General features: G+C 40.2%; 1 protein-coding gene and 1 pseudogene across 1 annotated transcript; one reads left to right on the top strand and one right to left on the bottom strand.

Annotated features, from left to right (window-relative positions):
- The first annotated feature begins 634 nt into the window (after nt 1-634).
- Nucleotides 635-1,567, top strand: LOC148513857 (olfactory receptor 11L1-like). The gene has a single exon (XM_088481282.1). It carries the CDS (start codon nt 635-637, stop codon nt 1,565-1,567), a length of 933 nt encoding a protein of 310 aa, XP_088337408.1.
- Nucleotides 1,568-3,474: 1,907 nt separating this feature from the next.
- On the bottom strand, nt 3,475-21,189 carry LOC148513856 (olfactory receptor 10A7-like; annotated as a pseudogene).
- Between the last annotated feature and the right edge of the window lie 696 nt (nt 21,190-21,885).

The following is a 21,885-nucleotide window of genomic DNA, read 5'->3' as shown; positions in this document are numbered from 1 at the left end:
TGTATGATGACACATCTGTATTGATATTACAGTAAAAATAATCTTTGGTTAGTCTCATGTGTACTCCTTTCTACTAATCAATTGTCTATACCTTATCCTTTTATTCCACTCATCAAGTGTCAATATCCTTACAGTTTATCCTTTAATAAAGGATTCCCAATTGCTATACAAATGCCTTGCACAAGAAGGTCAGATACTTTCTGTGAGGTTTAAGATTGGATTCTATATCTTCTGTCTGGGCAAACATAATTTATTATAGAAAAGTCTGCTCTATGCTAGATTTGGAAGCTCATCTTTATTTTCAGAGACAAACAGGAATTTTTTTCAAGATATTTTTCTTACATCTTTCTTGTTAAATAATCCAACTCTTTTTCAGAGCTTCATTACAACTGACCTTTTTCTCACCTGTCTATAAACTATCTACTAAGATAAGGATTGGTGGAAATATCCTCCCTAATTTGGTTTTATAGAAACACAGATTACTAAACGGACTGTCTCATACTTTCACTGCATTGTCTGTCTAACATGCTGGGCCATCATGGCAAATTGCTCCAAATGCATTTTATTTCCATCTGTATAAATTAAATAAATAACTGCATTTAATATTACAATTTTGTAGTTTCATTTACAGAAGATGCAAAAGAATAATACTATCACCTTTGTTTATCTTATTGGATTTCAAGGTCTTCATCATTTCAAAATGTTTCTGTTCTTCTTAATGCTGGTTATGTATTGCCTGGCTATCTGTGGAAATCTACTTATCATCACTTTAGTTTCATTAAGCAAAAACCTTCATTCTCCTATGTACATCTTCATTACACAAGTGTCTGTATCTGACATCTTACTGACTACAGATATTCTTCCTAACATGTTCTCTATTATTCTGCATGATGGAAGCACAATGTCTTTGAAAAGTTGCATTGCCCAATTTTTCTTCTTTGCAAATGTAGAAGTCTGGGAATGTCTTCTTCTGACAGTAATGTCTTATGATCGGTACCTAGCCATCTGCAAACCATTTTTATATAGCTTAACAGTGAATGACATATTTTGTATTAAAGCTATAATTTTCACTTGGCTGTTGAGTTGTTTCATGACTTTGATCAATGCCATCGCCATGTGCAATCTAACATTCTGTGGAACAAATGTCATTGACCATTTCTTCTGTGATTTTACTCCTCTACTAAATCTCGCTTGTTCGGATGTTTCCATAGTTTACATGCAGACAATCATTATTTCTTTTTCTGTAATTATCTGTCCATTCATAATAATTGTTATATCATATATCTATATTATATTAACCATCTTACGGATCCCGTCCATCTCTAAGAGGAAGAAAGCTTTCTCCACAAGTAGTGCTCACCTGACTGTGGTTTCCATATTTTATGGAACACTTATGTCTGTTTACATGGTACCAACCAGGGGAGAATTATTAACTGTGAACAAGATCCTTTCTCTTTTTTACACTGCTTTCACACCAATGCTCAACCCAATAATATATACGTTGAGGAACAAAGATTTCAAGGCAGCTTTTAGAAAATGTATATACAGTTGTAACACCAATATATAATTTCTATATAATATAATTTTTAACCATATATACACCCATCAGCCATACATTAAAACCACTGACAGTTGAAGAGAATAACAATAATTAATCAATTATCTTGTTCCTATCAATGTATCAAAATATAATAGCAGCCAGTGAACTCTCAGTTTTTGAAGTTGATGTGTTGATAGCAGGTAAAATGGGAAAACATGAGGATCTAAGTGAATTTGATTAGGGCAAAATTGTGATAGCTAGACAACGGGGTCAACACATTTTCAAAATGACAGGTCTTGTGGCATGTTCTTGGTATGCAGCGGTTAGCCCAAGGCTCATTAATGCACATGGCAAGTGAAGTCTAGTCCATCTAGTTTGATCCCAAATAAGAGCTACTGTAACATAAACTGTAGAAAAATGTAATACTGACTATGGGCCTTATTCAGATTTGGGAACATAGTAAGATATAGTAAATAACTGTGAATCTGGGAAAACTATGTTGCAATGCAAGGATTGCAAATACATATATTAATTTTGCATGCAGGGTAAATACTGGATGCTTTTGCATGTAGCCCACAAATGCTGGACAGCTTTATTTTTACACTGCAATTTAAATTTCAGATTGCACACTTCCCTCCCAATGGGCATTTGAGTATAAGTACTGAACCATAAAGCATAGAAAGAAGGTGGCCTGGTCTGATGGACAGCCTGGTACACGTGCATAATTTACCTGTGGTAGAGATGGCACCAGCATGCACTATGGAAAGAAGTCAAGCCAGTGGAGGCAGTGTGATGCACTAGGAACATTTTCTGCTGGGAAGCCTTGTGTTTGGCATTCATGTGGATGTTACTTTGACACATTCCCACTTAAACATTGTTGGAGACCAAAAACACCCCTTCAAGGCAATGGTATTCCCTTATGGCAGTTGTTTCTATAAGCAGGATAATGTGCCCTGCCACACTGCAAAAATTGTTGAGGAATGGTTTGAGGAAGATGACAATGATAATATAATTGTTGTACTTTTGCTAATGTGTCTGCAACAGTAATGGCATGATAAATACAGTACCTCCTCCAAAGATTTTTCAGAACATGTAAACACAGTATCTTTATTCAGTAATATTCCACCTGTATATTCCACAAAGTGAATCAACTTTCTACCCACTACCTCTTCCTGTATTAATTGAAAACAGTCTTGCAGGGCCACTACTAGTGCTTCTCGATATCTGAATTTGGTCTTCTTAGATCTCATTTAGGCATTTGATAATTTCACCTCAAGGCATGTGGCCCCATGGAGAACTTTGTGGATCACACACTTTTACTCGCACTGCTCTGAATATTTTCTTGGAGACATCTTTGGAATCTGCTGGTCACTCCATAAGATTTTCACACAATTTGGTTATGGGTACCTCTGGAACTCCAACAACTGACTATCTGATCTTTCACACTTTAGACTCAATTGCTCCCTTGCTGGCTTATGACTGACAACATCTATTTTACTTTATTAATTGTCTCATTTAATGATATTGCGCATGAAGTGTAATGTACCTGTTGACATTGCACTCATATATACAAAATAATTGATTCTTATATTGATGACATTGTTCAGGAATGGTTTGAGGAAGATTACAAATAGTTAATTGTGTTAACTTCTTGGCCCCCAAATTCCCCATGCCTCAATCTGATTGAGCATCTTTGGGATGTGGAGGAAAAACAAGTACAAGCCATGGATACTCTATTTTGAAACTTACAGGGATTAAAGGACCTTCTGCTAATGTCTTGGTGCCAGATAATTCAGGACACCTTCATATGTCATGTAGGGTCCACACCTTGATGAGTCAGAGCTGTTTCAAAGGCATTACGGGGACCTACACAATATTAGGCAGGTGGATTAAATGTTATGGTTGATGGGTATATATATATATATGTTTGTATGTTATCTGTCCATGAGCTTTAGAATCCCCTTGATATACTCAGCTGCCTTCAGTCCTTTGAACCAGTTGTTGACATCAAGCTTCAATTTCTTATCACTTATAAAACATTTTATTTCCAGGAACTCTTTGAGCTTGGTGAAAAGTTAAAAATCACTGGAACAAGGTCCAGACAATAGGGTGGATTACTGAATACCTCACACACAAAACTATGACAAGTGATGGGCATCTTGATGGATTTTCATCCATTATTGAACATTTAACACCACTTTCTTACATCACTATGCACCTGCTTTTATTAGCGATACATTTTTGCATGTCTTATTTTTCGTGCACTTAAGAATCAAATAACAAGTATCACTTCACAGTCAGAGGGAATTTGTAATTTTACCAACATCACCAAAGATAACCATAACAGCATGTCATTAACAGAGCACTTAGAAAAAATGTTAGGGAGTCCGCTCAACTAAAGTATGAACTAGAGAAAGTAAATGAGCTGCACAGTGGGAATGCATACACAACTTTACCTTCTGGATTACCCTTGTGTGTGTATATATATATATATATATATATATATTATAAGGCCACAGTCGTGCCCTTATGTTAAGGCTGAATAGAAAAAAAACGGAAATCTTCATAGAGAATTCTGAAGGGGAGGGAAGGGTGTTTAAGGGGATACACCTATAAAGCTATTGGAGGTACCGGGCTGAAATTTGGCAAGGACCGGTAGAACTTTTGCTCGGTGCAGCTTGCAAAATTTCAGGGCAAAAACATAAAAAATGAGGATTTGGAAGTAATCTAAAGCTCCAACTGTCACTTTTTTCTGCCATTCTCTATTAGAACAACTTTTCTGCTATTCTCTATGGGGGAATTTTGGGAAGGCATAACTCAAGTTAGGTGGTATATTTAGACTTGGGGTTTGTTTTATTAGGTAGCGATTGTTCCAGAATAGGGCCTTTTGGGGTTCAGGTAATTGAGAAATTTACAGTTTTTAAACTATTACCCCTCACATATCCACCATCATAAAGATAGGAAGTTTCAATTCCTTGCGCAGCTGCAGTAGGAGCCTTCAGCAGGTGTATACACTGTGGCTTTACTTGGGTGCAGCAAGATGACTGCCTTTTGTGGGCAGTAGTGGTGGCCAGGTCTGGGGGGAAGGAAGCTGGCGTTTGCTGCAGCCAGGATGTGGGGGAGAGGGGGTAGGGGTTAGCGGGCACTAGCTGAGGCCGTGAACCAGGGATGGTAGTGCGCATTAGCAGCGGCAGTGCAGCGGCAGTGCAGGTGGTGGTGTAGCAGGCGTTAGGACCCAGGGGAGGTAGCACCACACAGATGCAGGCTCCGATCTGGAATATCTGGAATACCTGCATCTGTGTTTAAAAAAACAAGTCAGTGAGACCCGTCTGTGCTTCTGTGTTTACTTTAAAAAACCTGTTTAAAAAAAATGGCATGGCCCACTCCACAAAAACAACAACCAGCACTGGGCTTTGGAAAACCAGAACTGGTTGTGCGAAATACAGGGGACAAATGACGTAGAGGTCCCCTGTATGAAGTACAACCAGCACCAGGCTTTTCAGAACCAGTCCTGGTTGCCAAAATACAGGGGACAAATGACATATTGGTCCCCTGTAATAAGCACAACCAACACTGGGCTCTTAGCCAGTCTTGGTTCTGGATAGACAGGGGGAAAAATGTGTAATGTCCCCCTGTATTTACCAGAACCAGCACTGGCCTCTTTTTAGTGGGAGTGTGAAGCCACTGCCAGGAGAGCCCTTTCACTGGGCCCCCTAGCCAAAGCATCACCCCATGCCACTGGTCAGCCCAGGCCGGGGATCCCTGGGGAGCTGGGCACCCCCCAAATAAAGGGATCCCCCTCTCCAGGGCACCAGGCTGAGCACTCCTGGGTGGTGGGTGCCAGGTTGATTGTGTAAAGTGTGGTGCAAGTAAAGTTAAAATAATGGCTTTTGCTGTGGAAATACAGTTCCCAGCAAGCCTCCTCGCATGCTGGTACTTGGAGAACCACAAGTATCAGCATGTGGGGCATTACAGTCCTGCAGGTAACTGTAGTTCCACTGCAAAAGCAATATTAAAAAAACACAGAACACACACACCATAGAAAAGAACAATTTTATTAAAACATACATGCACACACACACATGTACTCACACATGCACACACTATCTCACATACTCAACTAGTATCCCTGTAGACAATCTGTCCTCTTCTCCAGTAGAAAATCCAATGCAGTACCTGTAATAAAAATTCCATACTCACCTCCTCCTATGCATGGATCAGTCCTTTTCTTTGGAAAATCCAGGGTCTTGGCAAAAAAAATGGAAATACACAGATCCTCGTATATTAATAGTGTCCTCTAAGGACACTACTACCCGAATGACAGCTCCGCCCGGGAATTCATTTCAGAAATCCTGGTGTGGAGCGCTCATTAGCTGAGAGAGGTGAGCCTTCCACAACTCAGCCAATGAGCTGTTTTCACCATTGACTTCAATGGTGAAAACGGAGCGTGCCCTTTTCAAAAATGGTACCTCAGCACCATTTTTGAAATTCAAAGATGGCCACCGTGAGCCAATCACATCTCACGACGTCATCGCCCCACCCCCTCAGCTGGCTTATATACAGCCAGCGCGAGGTGCTTTGCAGTCAGTCATTGGCCGGGGAGCTGGAGAGAAGACCAGCTGAAGCAAGAAGACATCGTGGAAGCCCTGGATGGGTGGCAGCCATGCAAAATAGCTTAAAGGCCACTGCCCTCCAGGTGAAGATGTTGTAGAAGTCCTAGTTGAAGTAACAGCCATAAAAATGAGCTTAAATGCTGCCGCCCCCCCAGGTGAAGGTGCGGTATAATAATTAAAAAAAAAAACTTGACTTTTTTTATTTTAATACTTATTTTGCAGGTGTACTATAGGTACCAGCAGGCCCTTAATGCCCCACCTGCTGGTACTTGTGGTTCTCCAAGTGCCAGTATGCTGGGATGCCTGCTGGGACCTGTAGTACTACTGCAAAATAAAATATTTACATTTTCATATGCACAACACAACAAAATCAACCCAGCACCCACCAACCAGGGGTGCTGTTGATAGCCCCGGGCTATCAGCCTGGGCCTGGGGTGCCCTGGAGAGGGGGACCACTTTTATTGGGGGGTCCCAAGCTCCCCAGGGATCCCCATTCTGGGCTGACTAGCGGTCAGGGGTGATGCTTTGGCAGGGGGATCGCTGGCTGTGGCATCACACCCCCACTAGAAAGAGTTTGGTGCTGGTTCTTGTAAATACAGGGGGACCCTATGCATTTTTTCCCCCTTTATTTCCAGAATTCCAGAACCAGGGCCAGCTTAGAGACCAGTGCTGGTTGGTCTGAATACAGGGGACCCCTATGTCATTTGTCCCCCATATTTTGGCAACCAGGACTGGATCTGAAAAGCCTAGTGCTGGTTGTGCTTCTTATGGGGGACCCCTACATCATTTGTACCCTGTATTTAGCACAAACATTACTGGCTTTCCAAAGCCCAGTTCTGGTTGTTGTCTTTGGGGAGGGGGCCACAAAATTTTTTTTTTACATATGGTTTTCTTTAATTGAAAAGAAGCACAGATGGGTCTCACTGACCCATCCCTGCTTCTGTGTTTATTTAAATACAAGTATCACAGATCATTCAGATCCAAGCCTGCATCAGTCTCCTGTGAACCTCCTCTGCCTCCTGCACCACTGCCCACTGCTAACACCCATGGGTCTCAGCCGCAGCTATCACCTGCTATGCCCCCAAGTCCAGCCACAGCTTATGGCTGCTTCCTTCCCCCGAGTTCACTGCCACTCCCACCCACACTGACCTGACATCTTGGAGCACCCAAGTGAAGCTACAGTGAGTACACCTGATGGAGGCTCCTACTGAGGCTGCGCATCAAGTTGAAACTTGCTATCTCTATAATGGTGGTTTTGTGAGGTAATAGTTTAAAAACTATAACTTTCTCCATTACCTAAACCCCAAAAGCACCTACCCTGGAAAAATAGGTACCTAATAAAACAGACACAACCCCTACCCTGAGTTATGCCTTCCAAAAATGCCCCATAGAGAACAGCAGAAAAGTGGTCCTAATTGAGTGTTAGAAAATACTGACAGTTGGAAATTTAAATTACTCCCAAATCCTCATTTTTTATGTTTTTGTCCTAAAATTTGGCATGCAGCACCGAGCAACAGTTATACCCGCCTATGTCAAATTTCAGCACCGTACCTAATAGCTTTTGAGGTGTAGCCCCTTAAATATCATTCCCCCTTCAGATTTCTCTATGGGAAAATTAAATTTTTTCTAGAGGACCCCTACAGTGCTCGTCCACTGTATTTTGGCAACTAAGACTGGCTCTGATTAGCTTGCTGCTGGTTGTGATTAATAGAGAGAACCTCTACATTGTTTGTCTCCTGTGTTTAGCACAAACAGCACTGGGGCTCCAAAGCCCGATGCTTGTTGTGCTGTGGAGGCACGTAATTTTTTTTTATATATTACACATTAATTTTTTAAAACAATACTTGGATGGATCTCACTGATACGTCCATGCATTTGTGTCTTAATGATTTGATATTGTCAGGTGCATGCCGAGCACAAGTGAGTCCCTCTGTCATCTGCTTATGCTTCTGTGCACACCCTTCACTTTCACTTTTTAATACTTTGTTGCAAATCCTTTGCAGGCAATTACAGCCTGAAGTCTGGAACGCATAGACATCACCAGACGCTGGGTTTCATCCCTGGTGATGCTCTGCCAGGCCTCTACTGCAAATGTGTTCAGTTCCTGCTTGTTCTTGGGGCATTTACCCTTCAGTTTTTTCTTCATCAAGTGAAATGCATGCTCAATCGGATTCAGGTCAGTGGATTGACTTGGCCATTGCATAACATTCCACTTTTTAGCCTTAAAAAACTCTTTGGTTGCTTTTGCAGTATGCTTTGGGTCATTGTCCATCTGCACTGTGAAGCGCCGTCCAATGAGTTCTGAAGCATTTGACTGAATATGAGCATATAATATTGCCCGAAACACTTCAGAATTCATTCTGCTGCTTTTGTCAGCAGTCACATCATCAATAAATAGATTGGAACCAGTTCCATTGGCAGCCATACATGCCCTCGCCATGACACTACCACCACCATGCATCACTGATGAGGTGGTATGTTATGGATCATGAGCAGTTCCTTTCCTTCTCCATATTCTTCTCTTCCCATCACTCTGGTACAAGTTGATCTTTGTCTTATCTGTCCATAGGATGTTGTTCCAGAACTGTAATGGCTTTTTTAGATGTTGTTTGGCAAACTCTAATCTGGTCTTCCTGTTTTTGTGGCTCACCAATGGTTTACATCTTGTGGTGAACCCTCTATATTCACTCTTGTGAAGTCTTCTCTTGATTGTTCACTCTGACACATATACATCTACCTACTAGAGAGTGTTCTTCATTTGGCCAACTGTTGTGAAGGGGTTTTTCTTCACCAGGGAAATAATTCTTCTGTCATCCACCACAGTTGTTTTCCGTGGTCTTCCAGGTCTTTTGGTGTTGCTGTGCTCTCCGATGCAGTCTTTCTTTTTAAGAATGTTCCAAACAGTTGATTTGGCCACACCTAATGTTTTTGCTATCTCCATGATGGGTTTGTTTAGATTTTTCAGCCTAATGATGGCTCGCTTCACTGATAGTGACAGATCTTTGGAACTCATATTGAGAGTCGACAGCAACTGATTCCAAATGCAAATGTCACACCTAGAATCAACTCCAGACCTTTTACCTGCTTAATTGATAATGAAATAATGAGGGAATAGCCCACACCTGTCCATGAAATAGCTTTTGAGTTGATAGTCCCATTACTTTTGGCCCCTTAAAAAGTGGGAGGCACATATACAAAACCATTGTAATTCCTACACCGTTCACCTGATGTGGATGTAATTACCCTCAAATTAAATCTGAAAGTCTGCAGTTAAAGAACATCTTGTTTGTTTCATTTCAAAGCCATTGTGGTGGTGAATGGAGGCCAAAATATTACAATTCTGTCAATGTCCCAATATTTATGCACCTGGCTGTATATATGTGTGTAAGGGGTGCACTCACCAGTCTTCTTTAAAAGTTCAATTTATAACATACCAGCAAAAACCAGTGTGCAGCATATTACAGAATTGACGTTTTGGTCCTATCCATGGACTTTTGTAAAGATACTGTATATAAATATATATATATATATATACATATATTTATATATATATATATATATATATATATATATATATATAAATAAAACACATACTTAGGCCACACCCCTCATGGGATGAGGTACCTTGATTAATGGAGAAATGAGAGAGAGTAGAGAGCTTGCTTTATTTTCTCTGCTCCATATATGCAAGCAGATAGTGTATGGGGTTGGAAAATCAGTCATGTGTAGGGAGTAGGACAGCTACAATTTGCACTTGGGCTGGGAGTTAGTCATCTGACAGAAGGACATGAGGAGAACATGAATATGGGAGAGGTGATGGGGACTGACAATTTCTCTATCAGTGGGTTTTGGTAACTGACTTACATGATCCAGGGTAAGCGTGGCACAAACAGAGGCATGAGGTGGGAGTAGCAGACTGACACTGCTGTGGGGGAGATAGTGGGCAGCACAGGGACACCTGGGGAAGGGAGTGAACAGGGCTGCTGCAGGAGCCAGGAACTGATCACAGCTGCTGGAGAGGGTTTATGTGACCGGCCAGTGTCTGGGGATAATTGGGGAGCACCTGGAATAAGGAGTGAGGAGGGGTTTATGTGATCAGGTAGCAGCATTTGGTCTTGAGGTTGGGAACTCTATAACAATAATGCTCCTTCAACAATTTAAAGCTGTGTAAAAACCAGACATGTGCACTGTCACCTAAAACACTGCACAAAGAGCACCTTTGACTTCCTTGGCAGTTCAGTGAATAAATAAAAAAAAATATGTGACATCACTCACTGAGTTCTGCTCTTACAGCCTCCTCTGGCACTGCATGTATTTTATTAAACTCTTTAATTAGAGTGGTGCCAGGGATAATAATAATTACACAGTGTGCCAATAACACCGAAACACTAAAAAAAACTGAAAACTGACCAGTTTGATCAAACAGGAAGTGTAAGAAAAAAACAGTAATTTTCAACTTCAGATTAGTCTAAATTTCAGATTTTTTTTTACCCTGAAATTTGAAACGCAAGCACCGAGCAAAGGTTCTACACTTCTATTCCAAATTTCAGTTCATTATGTCCAATAATTGTTGAGGTGTAGCCTCTCAAACACCATGCCCCCTTATACAAAATCCCTATGGGATAATTCTATTTATTTTATATCTTGTTTTATTTAATAATTTATATATATAATATCTTGGGTGTGTGGTCGCACGTTGATATATGCACACCTTGGTGTGCTTTGTGACCACCCAAGTCATGCATACAGTACTGTATATTGCAGAGATATAGATATACCATGTGTGGTATATCTATTTTATAAAATGGTCCCTTTTGTGACAAAATAGTTCTTCCTGGAAATAACATAAGGTGAAAAAGATACAGAGCAGGAGATAAAAAATGTGTTTAAAATAAGCAGTTTAATTAAAAATTTGTTAAAGAATAAATATTTTACTAGATAACAGTGTAAGTGAATAAAATAGTTGAATATTCAGAACAGGCTGTTTAACAGTTGAACATTAATGACTACGGTCACTTTAAGAATGGTTAATGTTGAAAAAAAATTGTTTAAGTGAATTGTACTGATAGGAAGTGCAAAATGCTTCTTCAAGGTCAATAAGAAAAAAAATTCTGGTTGTGTTGACCTGTACCTGAACTGATATAGGAGCCAGGAGTGTACAGTTAAGCATTTATTACTCAATGAAATACAAAAAGATAATTAAATTGCTGTTAAAAGTAGCAGAAAAACACACAAATAGTTGACAGCAATCCTGACCTCTTCCCTCCCTCCAACAGTGGCAACATGCCTCCATTTCAGGTAACGGAGGCCATTACCACTCTCTCTCTGCCCACAAACTGCAGCAAAATGTAATTGATTGAGTGTGGGATCGCAGAACCATTCTGCACATGAACAGAATGGGTCATGTGCCTGCTCATATTCCCGACCATCAGGAATTTGCATGTTGCACTGCTGAATCAGGCCTAGAATGTGGTTCCCATCCACGCAGTCCTTTCTGGCCTTAAGCTTTTAACCAATCTTTTGTTATAAAATCATAATTTTTTGTTATGTATGAGTATAATTAAAGATTATTTATTATACCTCAGGACAAGTGGTGGAGTTGTAGCTATCCAGATTGTAGCTACCAGTTATCTAATAAAGGGCCTTATTCAAACCCGGATGCTATTTGCGGCCACTCGCTGGCTAAAAGGGGCCGGCTATTTAAATCATGTGCTCGCACTGCGTTGCGTAAAGCCGCCCACTAAGTAATTGTGAGCGGCTGCACTATGCGCTCGCACCTGTATAAAGACACCCCTTTGCCACCCGCAACACACGTCATCTCCGGCAGTTGTAGGATTAATCGGGAACATCGAGAGCCATCGGAGCTGCTCGCAGCGCTTGTGGAAGCCTTTTCCCACCACAACATTGTGAGCAGTTCAGGCTAAAATACAACCCAGTCACGTGTGTAATGACGCTACTTTGCTAATTATGCACACCCATTAAACGCCATTCTGACAGTCGGGCACACCTGTGATCGCACGTCCACACCCCCGTTTACAAGCACCTTCCCCTGTTAACACCCACAAACAGCATTATCTGTCACTTAAAATAGCGGCCAGACCATGGGCTACGGGCGAGCACTTTCCCATCACAATGACTTTTTCGTGCATGTGCTTTGTGACTCATACGCATGCGCAGATTGCAAAAAATCGCTCAATGTGATTGCAGCATAGCGTTCGGGTCTGAATCAGGCCCACAGACTATAAATTGAGAATATGATTGGTTGCTATGTGCAATACCTCCAGATGTCCTCTTTGGAAAGTTTATAAATATTCCTAATAAGACACAGTAATGCAACAGAAAGCCAGCCTCTGAATTTCTGTTTCCTACATCAACATACTTGACCAAGACTGCTACAAAATACATTCTTGTGAACTATTTTCTGTAAAGCTTTTTTTATGTCCTTGTTCATAAGACTGTATATAATGGGATTTATCAAAGGGGTCTAAACAGTATAGATGAGTGATAAGTTCTTACTTATACTCAGTGATTGTTTTTTTGTTGGCAGAGCATAAACACCAAACAAGGTCCAATAATATATAGACACCACAGTCAGATGAGAGCTGCAGGTGGAGAAGGCTTTCTGTCTAACAGTATCAGATGAAGTCCTTAAAATTGTAAAAAGAATATTAACATATGAAACTATGATTATTGTGCATGGGAGGATAGCCAGTGGAGCACTTAAAAGAGAAACTTCTAATTGCACAATTTTAGTATCTGAACAAGAAAGTTCCAGTAGGGGAACAAAATCACAGAAGAAATGGTCAATAATGTTTGGTCCACAAAACTGTAGCATTGATGTTGTTACAGTGTTAGTTAATATAATGGAAAAACTCAATGTCCAAGAGAGGATAGCCAGTTTCATGCAGTATGTACTGCTCATTATAGATGCATAGCGCAGGGTGTTGCAAATAGCCAGATAACTGTCATAAGCCATTACAGTAAGAATTAGACACTCTGATGTTCCTGAGGCACAGAAGAAATAAAACTGAGTGATGCAACCAATACAACTAATGTTTCCCCAACCATTAAGTAAAATATAGAGCATGTTGGGGACAACAATTGTGGTAATGATGATGTCACTCATAGAAAGTTGTTTTAGGAAGAAGTACATGAGAGAATGGAGGTTCTTGTCATAGGATACTAATGTGATGATCAGGAGGTTCCCACAGATGGTCATACAATAAATCACCAGGAAGAGTATAAACAATAAAGTCCTTTTGTTTTTTGTACCCTGAAATCCCAGGAGGATAAATGCATGCACCAGAAGTCTGGTTGTTTTCCTATGATAAATTATCAATTTAAGTAAGCAAAAACCATCAGTGCTGTTAGATGATTCTTATTGAATATTATAAAATATAGAGCTGGAGAAAAAATTTCAAAATGAGAATAAATATGAATGTATAATCCCTAATACAGATTGTATGTTTTAGAAGTCACTGCAAGTTATATGTTAACTGGCTTAATTAGATGTGCTGCCCAGGTTTAAATCTTCAACTTATTAAGTTATCAATGAGTTGGATATAACTTTTAAAATTTTCTTTCAAGAATATGAATAAGTGGTTTATTTATTTTATTCAATTTATTAACAGTTTCTTATATAGCCCAACATATTCCATTACAATTTACAATTGTAAACATTAAAATAACAAAACTGGATAATAACAGACAGATATATAGGTAGGAAGGCCCTGCTTGCAAGCTTACAATCTATAGGGAAATAGGCATTGATACACAAGGATAGGTGCTATATATTGCATTTTGGTCCAGCCAGAATGCAGTTTCTTGGTGGGCTGCATGATCCTATCACACAGGAATTTTGGACAAATGTCAGGAATATGTGAAAGAAAGACAATGTGTGAGGTTATGCGTGGACTGTGAAAGGGAATGTGATAAGATATGGAAGCTATGAAGGTTATGTGGGTGGTTCTGGAATCTGATAAGTTTGCCTGAAGAGGTGAGTTTTCAGGGAATGCTTGAAGGATAGGAGACTAGAGGAAAATTTTATTTTGTGTGGTAAGGCATTCCATAGAGTAGGTGCAGCCTGAAAAAAGTCCTGTAACTGTGAATGGGAATAAGTAATGTGTGGGGATGAGAGATGCAGATCTTGTGCTGAGTGGAGAGGTTGGGTTGGGAGATATTTTGAGTGAAGAGATGTATGTTGGTGTGGTTTGGTTAATAGCCTTATGTTTAAGTAAAAGTATTTTGTATTGAATACAGTAGAAAACCGGCAACCAGTGGAGGGACTGACAGAGTGGGGCAGCAGATGATGAACATTTGGCAAGGAAGATAAGCCACGCAGCTGCATTCATAATGGATTGTTATGGTGATAGCCTGTTTTTGGGAAGACCAGTAAGGAGGCTATTGCAATATTCAATGTGGGAAATATTCAGGGTATGGATTAGAGTTTTTGCAGTATCTTGTGTTATATATGGTTGAATTTTGGATATGTTTTTAAGATGTATGTAACATGATTTTGAGACAGATTGAATGTGGGCGAACAAAAGACAGTTCAGGGTCAAGGAATACACCAAGGCAGCGAGTTTGTGGAGTAGGCGGGATTGCCGAGTTATCAACAGTGATTGAGAGATCAGGATGGTAACTGTTATTGGGCGGGGGAAATATAATTAATTCTGTTTTAGAAATATTATGTTTCTGGTGGCTGGGTGACATCCAAGATGAAATGGCAGAAAGGAATTCAGTGACACGGACCAAAACAGATATTGATAAATCTGGAGAAGATAGGTAGATTTGAGTGTCATCCGCATACAGTCGGTACTGAAATCCAAAAGAGTGGATTAGATTGAGAATAGTAGAGTACCTAAGACAGAGCCTTGCAGTACTCCAACTGATAGAGGTAGCGAAGAGGAGGCAGAATCAGAAAAACGAACAGTACTAAAGCGATCAGATAGGTAGGAAGAGAACCAAGAAAGAGCTGTGTCCTTAAGACCTAGGGATTGTAGTGTTTGTATGAGAAGAGAGTGGTCAACAGTGTCAAAATCAGCAGAGAGATCTAGAAGAATTAGGAATGAGTAATGGCCTTTAGCCTTGGCAGTGACCAGATCATTTACTGCCTTAGTGAGTGCTGTCTCTGTGGAGTGTTGGGATTGAAAGCCAGACTGAACAGGGTCCAATAAGTTGTGTGAGTTAAGAAAGTGTGTGAGGTGGATGTAGACAATTCTTTCAAGTAGCTTGGGAGGGGCATGGGATCTGGGAGATAGGTCAGTAATTTGAGATAGTGGCCCTCATTCAGAGCCGCTCGTTAGCGGCAGTACGCTCGTTCCGAGCGATGTTTGCACATCTGCGCATGCGTACGGTTTTTAGTACGCATGCGCGAACCAGTCAGTGCGGCCAAAAATCGTTTGTACGCTATATAGCGAGTGCCTGCTATTTTGAGTGACAGAATGAGGCATATGTGGGTGGTAACAGGGGAAGGTGCTTGAAAATGGGGAGTGGAGATCCGAACGCAGGCGTGCTTAAAGGTCAAAACGGGCGTTTTATGGGTGTGCATAATTAATACAGCAGCGTCATTGACCACGTCACTGGGTTATTTTATAGCCAGAACTGCTCGCAAATTTGTGGTAGCAAACACCAACCACAAGAATAGCAAGCAGTTCATACGCTGGTCGATGTACTCGATTAATCTAATAAATAGCGGACATGACGTATGGTGCGAGCGGCCAGGGGGCGTTTTTAACAAATAAATGAGCGTATGTTTTGCTCGCTCGTTCAGACTTAGAGGTGGGAACAGACTGCAATTTGCGAACGGTTCATTTGAATAGCCACCCCTTGTTTTTGAACGAACGACCGCAAATAGCGAACGGCTCTGAATCAGGCCCAGTGTTAGGATCAGAATTTGTTTTTTCAGAATGGGAGAAACCACTGCATGCTTGAACAGTGATGGAAAGATGCCAATAGAGAGAGAGATTACAGATTTTAGTTAGGGTTGGGATTTGTGAGGGTATAGGATCTAGAGGAGAGTTAGTGGAGTAGGAGGATGAGAAGAGTGTAGATGCTTCATCTTTGTTTGTGAGATCAAATGAAGAGAATGTGCCAGAGGGTTCAGGTAGGGAATTGAGTAGGTCACTAGCTGAGGAAGAGCATACCATTTCCTTTTGGATCTTATCAATCTTGTTCTTGAAATAGGTAGCAAGATCTTGCGCACAGAAGGTAGCAGGTGGTTTGGATGAGGGAGGGGTAAGAAGCAGTTTTTATTAAAAAGTCACTTGGGGTTAGAGGCTTAAGCAGAAATTAGAGATTGGAAATATGTTTGTTTGGCAATGTCCATAGCAGTACGATAAGAGTTGTAGATGGTTTTATATGTGAGGAAGTCACTTGGAGTACGAGATTTTCGCCACTGACGTTCTACTTTATGTGAGAGTTTTTGTAGATGCCTTGTTGAGTTAGAATGTCATGGTTGATGTCTAAGTCTACGTGGTGTGTGATGGGTAGCTGGATCTACTACATCGAGTGTTTTTACTAGAATCTGGTTTAGGTGTGAAGCAGCAGTCTCCGGAGAAGTGAATGTAGAAATTGGTGAGAGTCATTAGTTGTTGAAAGTTAATAGCATTAATATTTATGCGGATTTTAGGAGGTTTGGTTGTTATCAATGATGTTGATGTAATGGAGGAGAGTGTGCAGGTGATAAGGTTGTGATCTGAGAGAGGGAAAGGAGCATTAGTGAAATCAGAAACTGAGCATATTCTGGTGAATACAAGATCAAGGCAGTGGCCATAATGATGAGTAGAGGAGTCAATCCATTGGGAGAGGCCAAGAGAGGATGTTAAAGAGAGTAGTCTGGAGGCATGAGGAGATTGTGGAATGTCAATGGGGATATTGAAATCACCATAATGATGGTGGAGATGTCCGAGGATAGGAAGTGAGGGAGCCTGGCTGAAAAAGTTCCAGAAATTGTTGAGGTGGCCCAGGTGGGCAATAGATAGCAACAATGCACAGAGAGAAAGGGGTGAAAGTCGTGATAGAATGTACTTCAAATGATGTAAATGTGAGTGAAGGTACCTATGGGAGAACTGTGTATGTGAAATATTGGGACAGTAATATTCCTACGCCACCTCCTTTACAGTTACCAGGCCTGAGGATATGTGAGAAGTGTAGGTCACCATGTGAAATTGCAGCAGGGGAGACAGTATCTGAATTTGTGAGCCATGTTTCTGTTTGATTATTTCATAAAAACTTTTGTTGTTAAGAAAGTTTAGTGCATTTGATAATACAACAGAGGTTACAATATCTAAAAAAATGTCAGATCAAAGATTTCTTGATGCTAATTTATCTATAAAATGTGCTGAAAATAATGACTTAATATTGAATGAACAGCTATTATTAAGATATAACTTTAAGTTTAATATATTTTACATGAAATTATATTTGCTTTAATTTTATTATGTGATGTCATCCAAATCCATCAAGTGGAAGGCCCAGAACAGGCTCCCTGGGTCAAAGGTGTGCCTGGCACACTCTGCGGTGATGTCTGTCTGGAGTCCCAACCACTCCATTTGGCACCTCAGACCAATTACCACCACTCTGTGAAGTTTTCATCCAAATCCATTTAGTCAAAGGCCCAGAACCAGCTTCCCGGGTCAAGTTCTGCCCAGTATCCCCAGGTCAAAGTTCTGTGAAGCATACACCAACAGGAGGTCCGACCGGGAGCTCAACCCCCTAGTATATCTTCCACTCTGTGAACTTTTTGTCCAAATCCATCCAGTGGAAGGCTCAGAAAAGTTAAAGTTCTGCCCAGTGTACACCAATGGGAGGTCCGACAGGAAATCTGACCAGGAATCAACTGGATCACCATACCAATAGGTGCAGGGGTGCATTTTATATATAAGATAACTTGAGACAAAGTGTGTATAGGGCAGAAAACTTCAGGTTAATTACAGTAGATAGTTACAGTATAATCCACCTACCGTATGTGCATAAGAACGCACACACACGTTGATATAAGTGCCATTGTAACTCCATGATAGGTTTGGTCTGTGATTTACCTCTTAATGAGCATCATGATCTAGATTGCAGACTAACTTTAATATTCAGGAAATACACTCTTCATTAAACAAAATATGTTTTTATATCATTTTGCATTGTATCCTGGTGAATGTGTTGTTGTTTGTTTTGGTAAATATTACATTTTCTTTTGATATCATAGTAAAGTACCTGGATTTACAATTTGGGGGTTTTAGAGGTAGTTCTTGGCACAATAAGGAAATAACATGCCCTACACAATCCTTTTCTTGGTTAGCCAATAGTAAACCTCAACTTCTGTTTAGATTTGTCTCAAGGATATTGAAATGCTAAATGTGGGTAATTTGCTGTACTGTACACAAGTTCTGATTAAGTTATAAGGAAAAGGGCAAAAGTTTAGTTTATGTAATTATTTATATTTGCTAATGTAAGATGTGCTGTGACTGAAAGACAAATGTCTCTGGTAATGAACAGACAAAACTTAGTGATAGGCACCTTTATTATGGGTCTGGGCAACAGTTACTATATATTCATGCAATCAATGTCACACATATTCATTTGCCTATTCTTAAAGTGTTTGTGTGTAAGTTGGAGGGACAGAGGCATTTTTACTTAATTTTTGGTTTTATTATTTTAAGCCTTTGTTCGGTCACCACCATACAGATGTGCCCTCATACATCATTGCTGCATTTGGACCAAACAGCCCCTCTCTGCGTGCCAGGCCCCGTGTGACTCTGCTAGTACTGGGCATCTTTTCTGCACCTTTTTTTGCTAAAAATGCGTTTTAGGTGCAATCTGATACTACTAGGGCACAGCGGGAGACTGCACTGATTAATTTGATATGCGACATTTGAATGTCTGTGTGCGAATGCATTTGTATATGAAGCACAATTAAATTTGGCATGGAAATGCCATGGCCACTGCATCATAGCATTTTGTACATACATGCAGCTGCACAAGTGTCACATATCAAATTAATCAGCACAGTCTCCTGGTGCATCATAGTTGCATCTAGAAATTACATACAATGCAGAGAGCTCTTCCAAGTAACAACCAAACAATACAGAGACCAGTGCATTGCTGCATAATAAGCCAATGATCTGGTTACACGTTTCCTACGCCCCTCCACCATTGTGGGGATGAACAGAATATACACAAGACAGTAGTTCACTTTTGTACTTTATTCTATGCATGTTACATGCCACTACAATAGATCAACCTATTGGACTCACCATACATACTGCACTCTGTTTTCCTTCCTTCTCTGTCTTTCTCTTCTTCCTCCCTTCCCAAATTACAGTGCAGCCCACACTTTGTGCACTGGAGGAGCTCAGCACAAATAATTACTGAGTGCCATGTACCATCCCAGGTGCACTGTAACATGTTCAGGTGCATAGAGAGAATTAGGGAATGTATTAGCCCATGGCTAATCTGCCTAACTTGTAAAGAGGGGGCTGGCCCCTTGGGGAGACCTCTTACAAAGATGCAGACCTTATTAAGTAAGTCCCAAAAAACCATTGGCCAGGGGGGCCATGATAAATCCTTGTCTTTAGCTGTATCTCCACCTTTTCAATCTTACCCTGTGAAAATATTAACATTAATTTAGGCTTACTCTCATGAGCGTGACCCTCCCTCTATCTCATGTCTGATCCTTCTCCAGTTTTTGTTGCATGATTTTGTTACATTATTAGTTACAGTATACCTGCTGTCTGGAGCTGCTAAGAGTTGTAGCAGCTTATCAGTACACAAATATAATGAGGATTTCTTGCTAAATTTACAGGTAGATTGATTGTAGATTTGATATAAAAGGTCACATTTGGGAATCAAAAAACTAATGAGACATTAAATAATGTTCACTTAGGTAAAATGCATCTAAAATTTAGATTTAAAACATAAAAGGAAAATACTTAGGAAAAAATCTATTACTGGGGTTTTTAGAGTTCATTGGAGTGATACAATTATTATATTGATCCTCAATGATTATATTGTTTTAAGAGCATAAACACTGCACAGAGTGCAAAAGAATATAAAAGATACAAGGCTCTATTATGTCTGAATTCCTGTGGAATTATTGATAAGATAAAAATAAAAGAAACAGCCTGCAAATGGGATGATAAGCATAGTAGAATTTATAAAATAATGTTTTAATATAATAATTTGTGTGCGTGATAAAAAAAGTAGTAAATCAGAATCAGAGAAGAAAGGTTCAATAATATTTGATACACAATTTGCAGAACTGCTCAATTAAAAAATGGAAAAATTAAACATAAAAAAACACTGAATAATTCTGCTGCATCAACAAATAAACTATATCAAAATACAATATATCCACTCATTTATTTGTGTACACCAGAAAACACATGTAAATGGTTTTAGTAGTGTACAACAGAAGTTCATGCAAGTATCCTGCTTATTTGGGACTTTACTGATTTTAAGATTTGCCATTTGGTATAATAACTGAGGGATTTTGTGGGTTTACGTCTACTATTTATACTATCTACATATTTGGGACTGTGGTAAACATTTAATACAGGAGAGCTTGTTCCTACAGTGATATAAAAATAGAATATATAACTTGAACAGATTTATAGAATACACTTTATGTGGATACAATTGAATAAAACAAAAAATATACAAAAAAATAAGGAAAAACACTTGTTATAATAAATGCACTTACACAGAATGGTCTGCAGATACACAGCAATAGCGATATTCCATGTTTTATCAATTTTTATATCCCTGTTGGAAAAAAAGCTCTTCTGTTTTGTTTATTCTCCATCTTTCTCAGTAGGCTGCATTTCCTACTACGAAAGCAGCTGTTTCCTTCAGGCAGGGCTGCCATCATAAATCATGGGGCCCAGAACAAGTGGATCATGCAGGCCCCCCTACCCATCCCAAATCCCGGAGGGTGCAAAGGTGTAGAGTGCTGAGTGATTTAATAAATGAGAATTGTACTTACCTGCAATCCTTAGATTCAACTATGTTGCATTGAACATGGGTGTTCTTCTCTTTATCCATACCTCTTCTGCTTGCCATACAATGGCCAAGGTTTCCATGTAGTACATTTATAAAATGAGAATGGGAAGACAAAGAGTGGAGAATTGGAAGATGAAAGGGTAGAAAGGTGTGGCATAAGATGAAAGTGAATGGTCAGGGCAGATAGGAGAATGAGGTTGGAGAAAAGTTGGGATGGGGACAAAGATGGGATAATGCAATCATGGCAAACCATGACTTTACACCTATTGTGAAACTGCATGTCCTAGCATGCTTTAGCACCTGGCATGTGGGAGGGTATGCTGGAACTTGTAGTTTCACAAAAGCTGGAAAGCCACAATTTGTCCAGGTCTGGAAAGTGACACAGAGGAAGAAAGCAAGTGACAGGAGTCATAGGCACATAAGTGGAGTGGATGAGGGGCAGAGACACTCATAAGGATGGAAGGAGTGCATAGGCACACATGGGTCTGTAGTGTCAAGCAGAGACAGACATGGGGGGTAGAAGAGGGCAGAGGTACACATGGGAGGTAGAAGAGGGCAGAGCTACACATGGGAAGTATAACAAGGGGCAATGGCACACATGGCATGGTGAGTGGAGAAGTCAGAGGCAATCATGGAGGTGTGTGCAGAATCATCCATGGGGTGGGGAGGGAAGGGGAGAGGGGTGGCAGAGGCACTCATACTAAGCTACATAGTGTAGAGACACATGCATAGTACAGA

This window comes from Taudactylus pleione, unplaced genomic scaffold (assembly GCF_031769625.1).
Source record: "Taudactylus pleione unplaced genomic scaffold, aTauple2 ptg000268l, whole genome shotgun sequence".
In the NCBI taxonomy this organism is placed as follows: domain Eukaryota; kingdom Metazoa; phylum Chordata; class Amphibia; order Anura; family Myobatrachidae; genus Taudactylus; species Taudactylus pleione.
The sequence above is the reverse complement of the archived record's forward strand: the minus strand, read 5'-3'. Positions and strand labels throughout refer to the sequence as shown.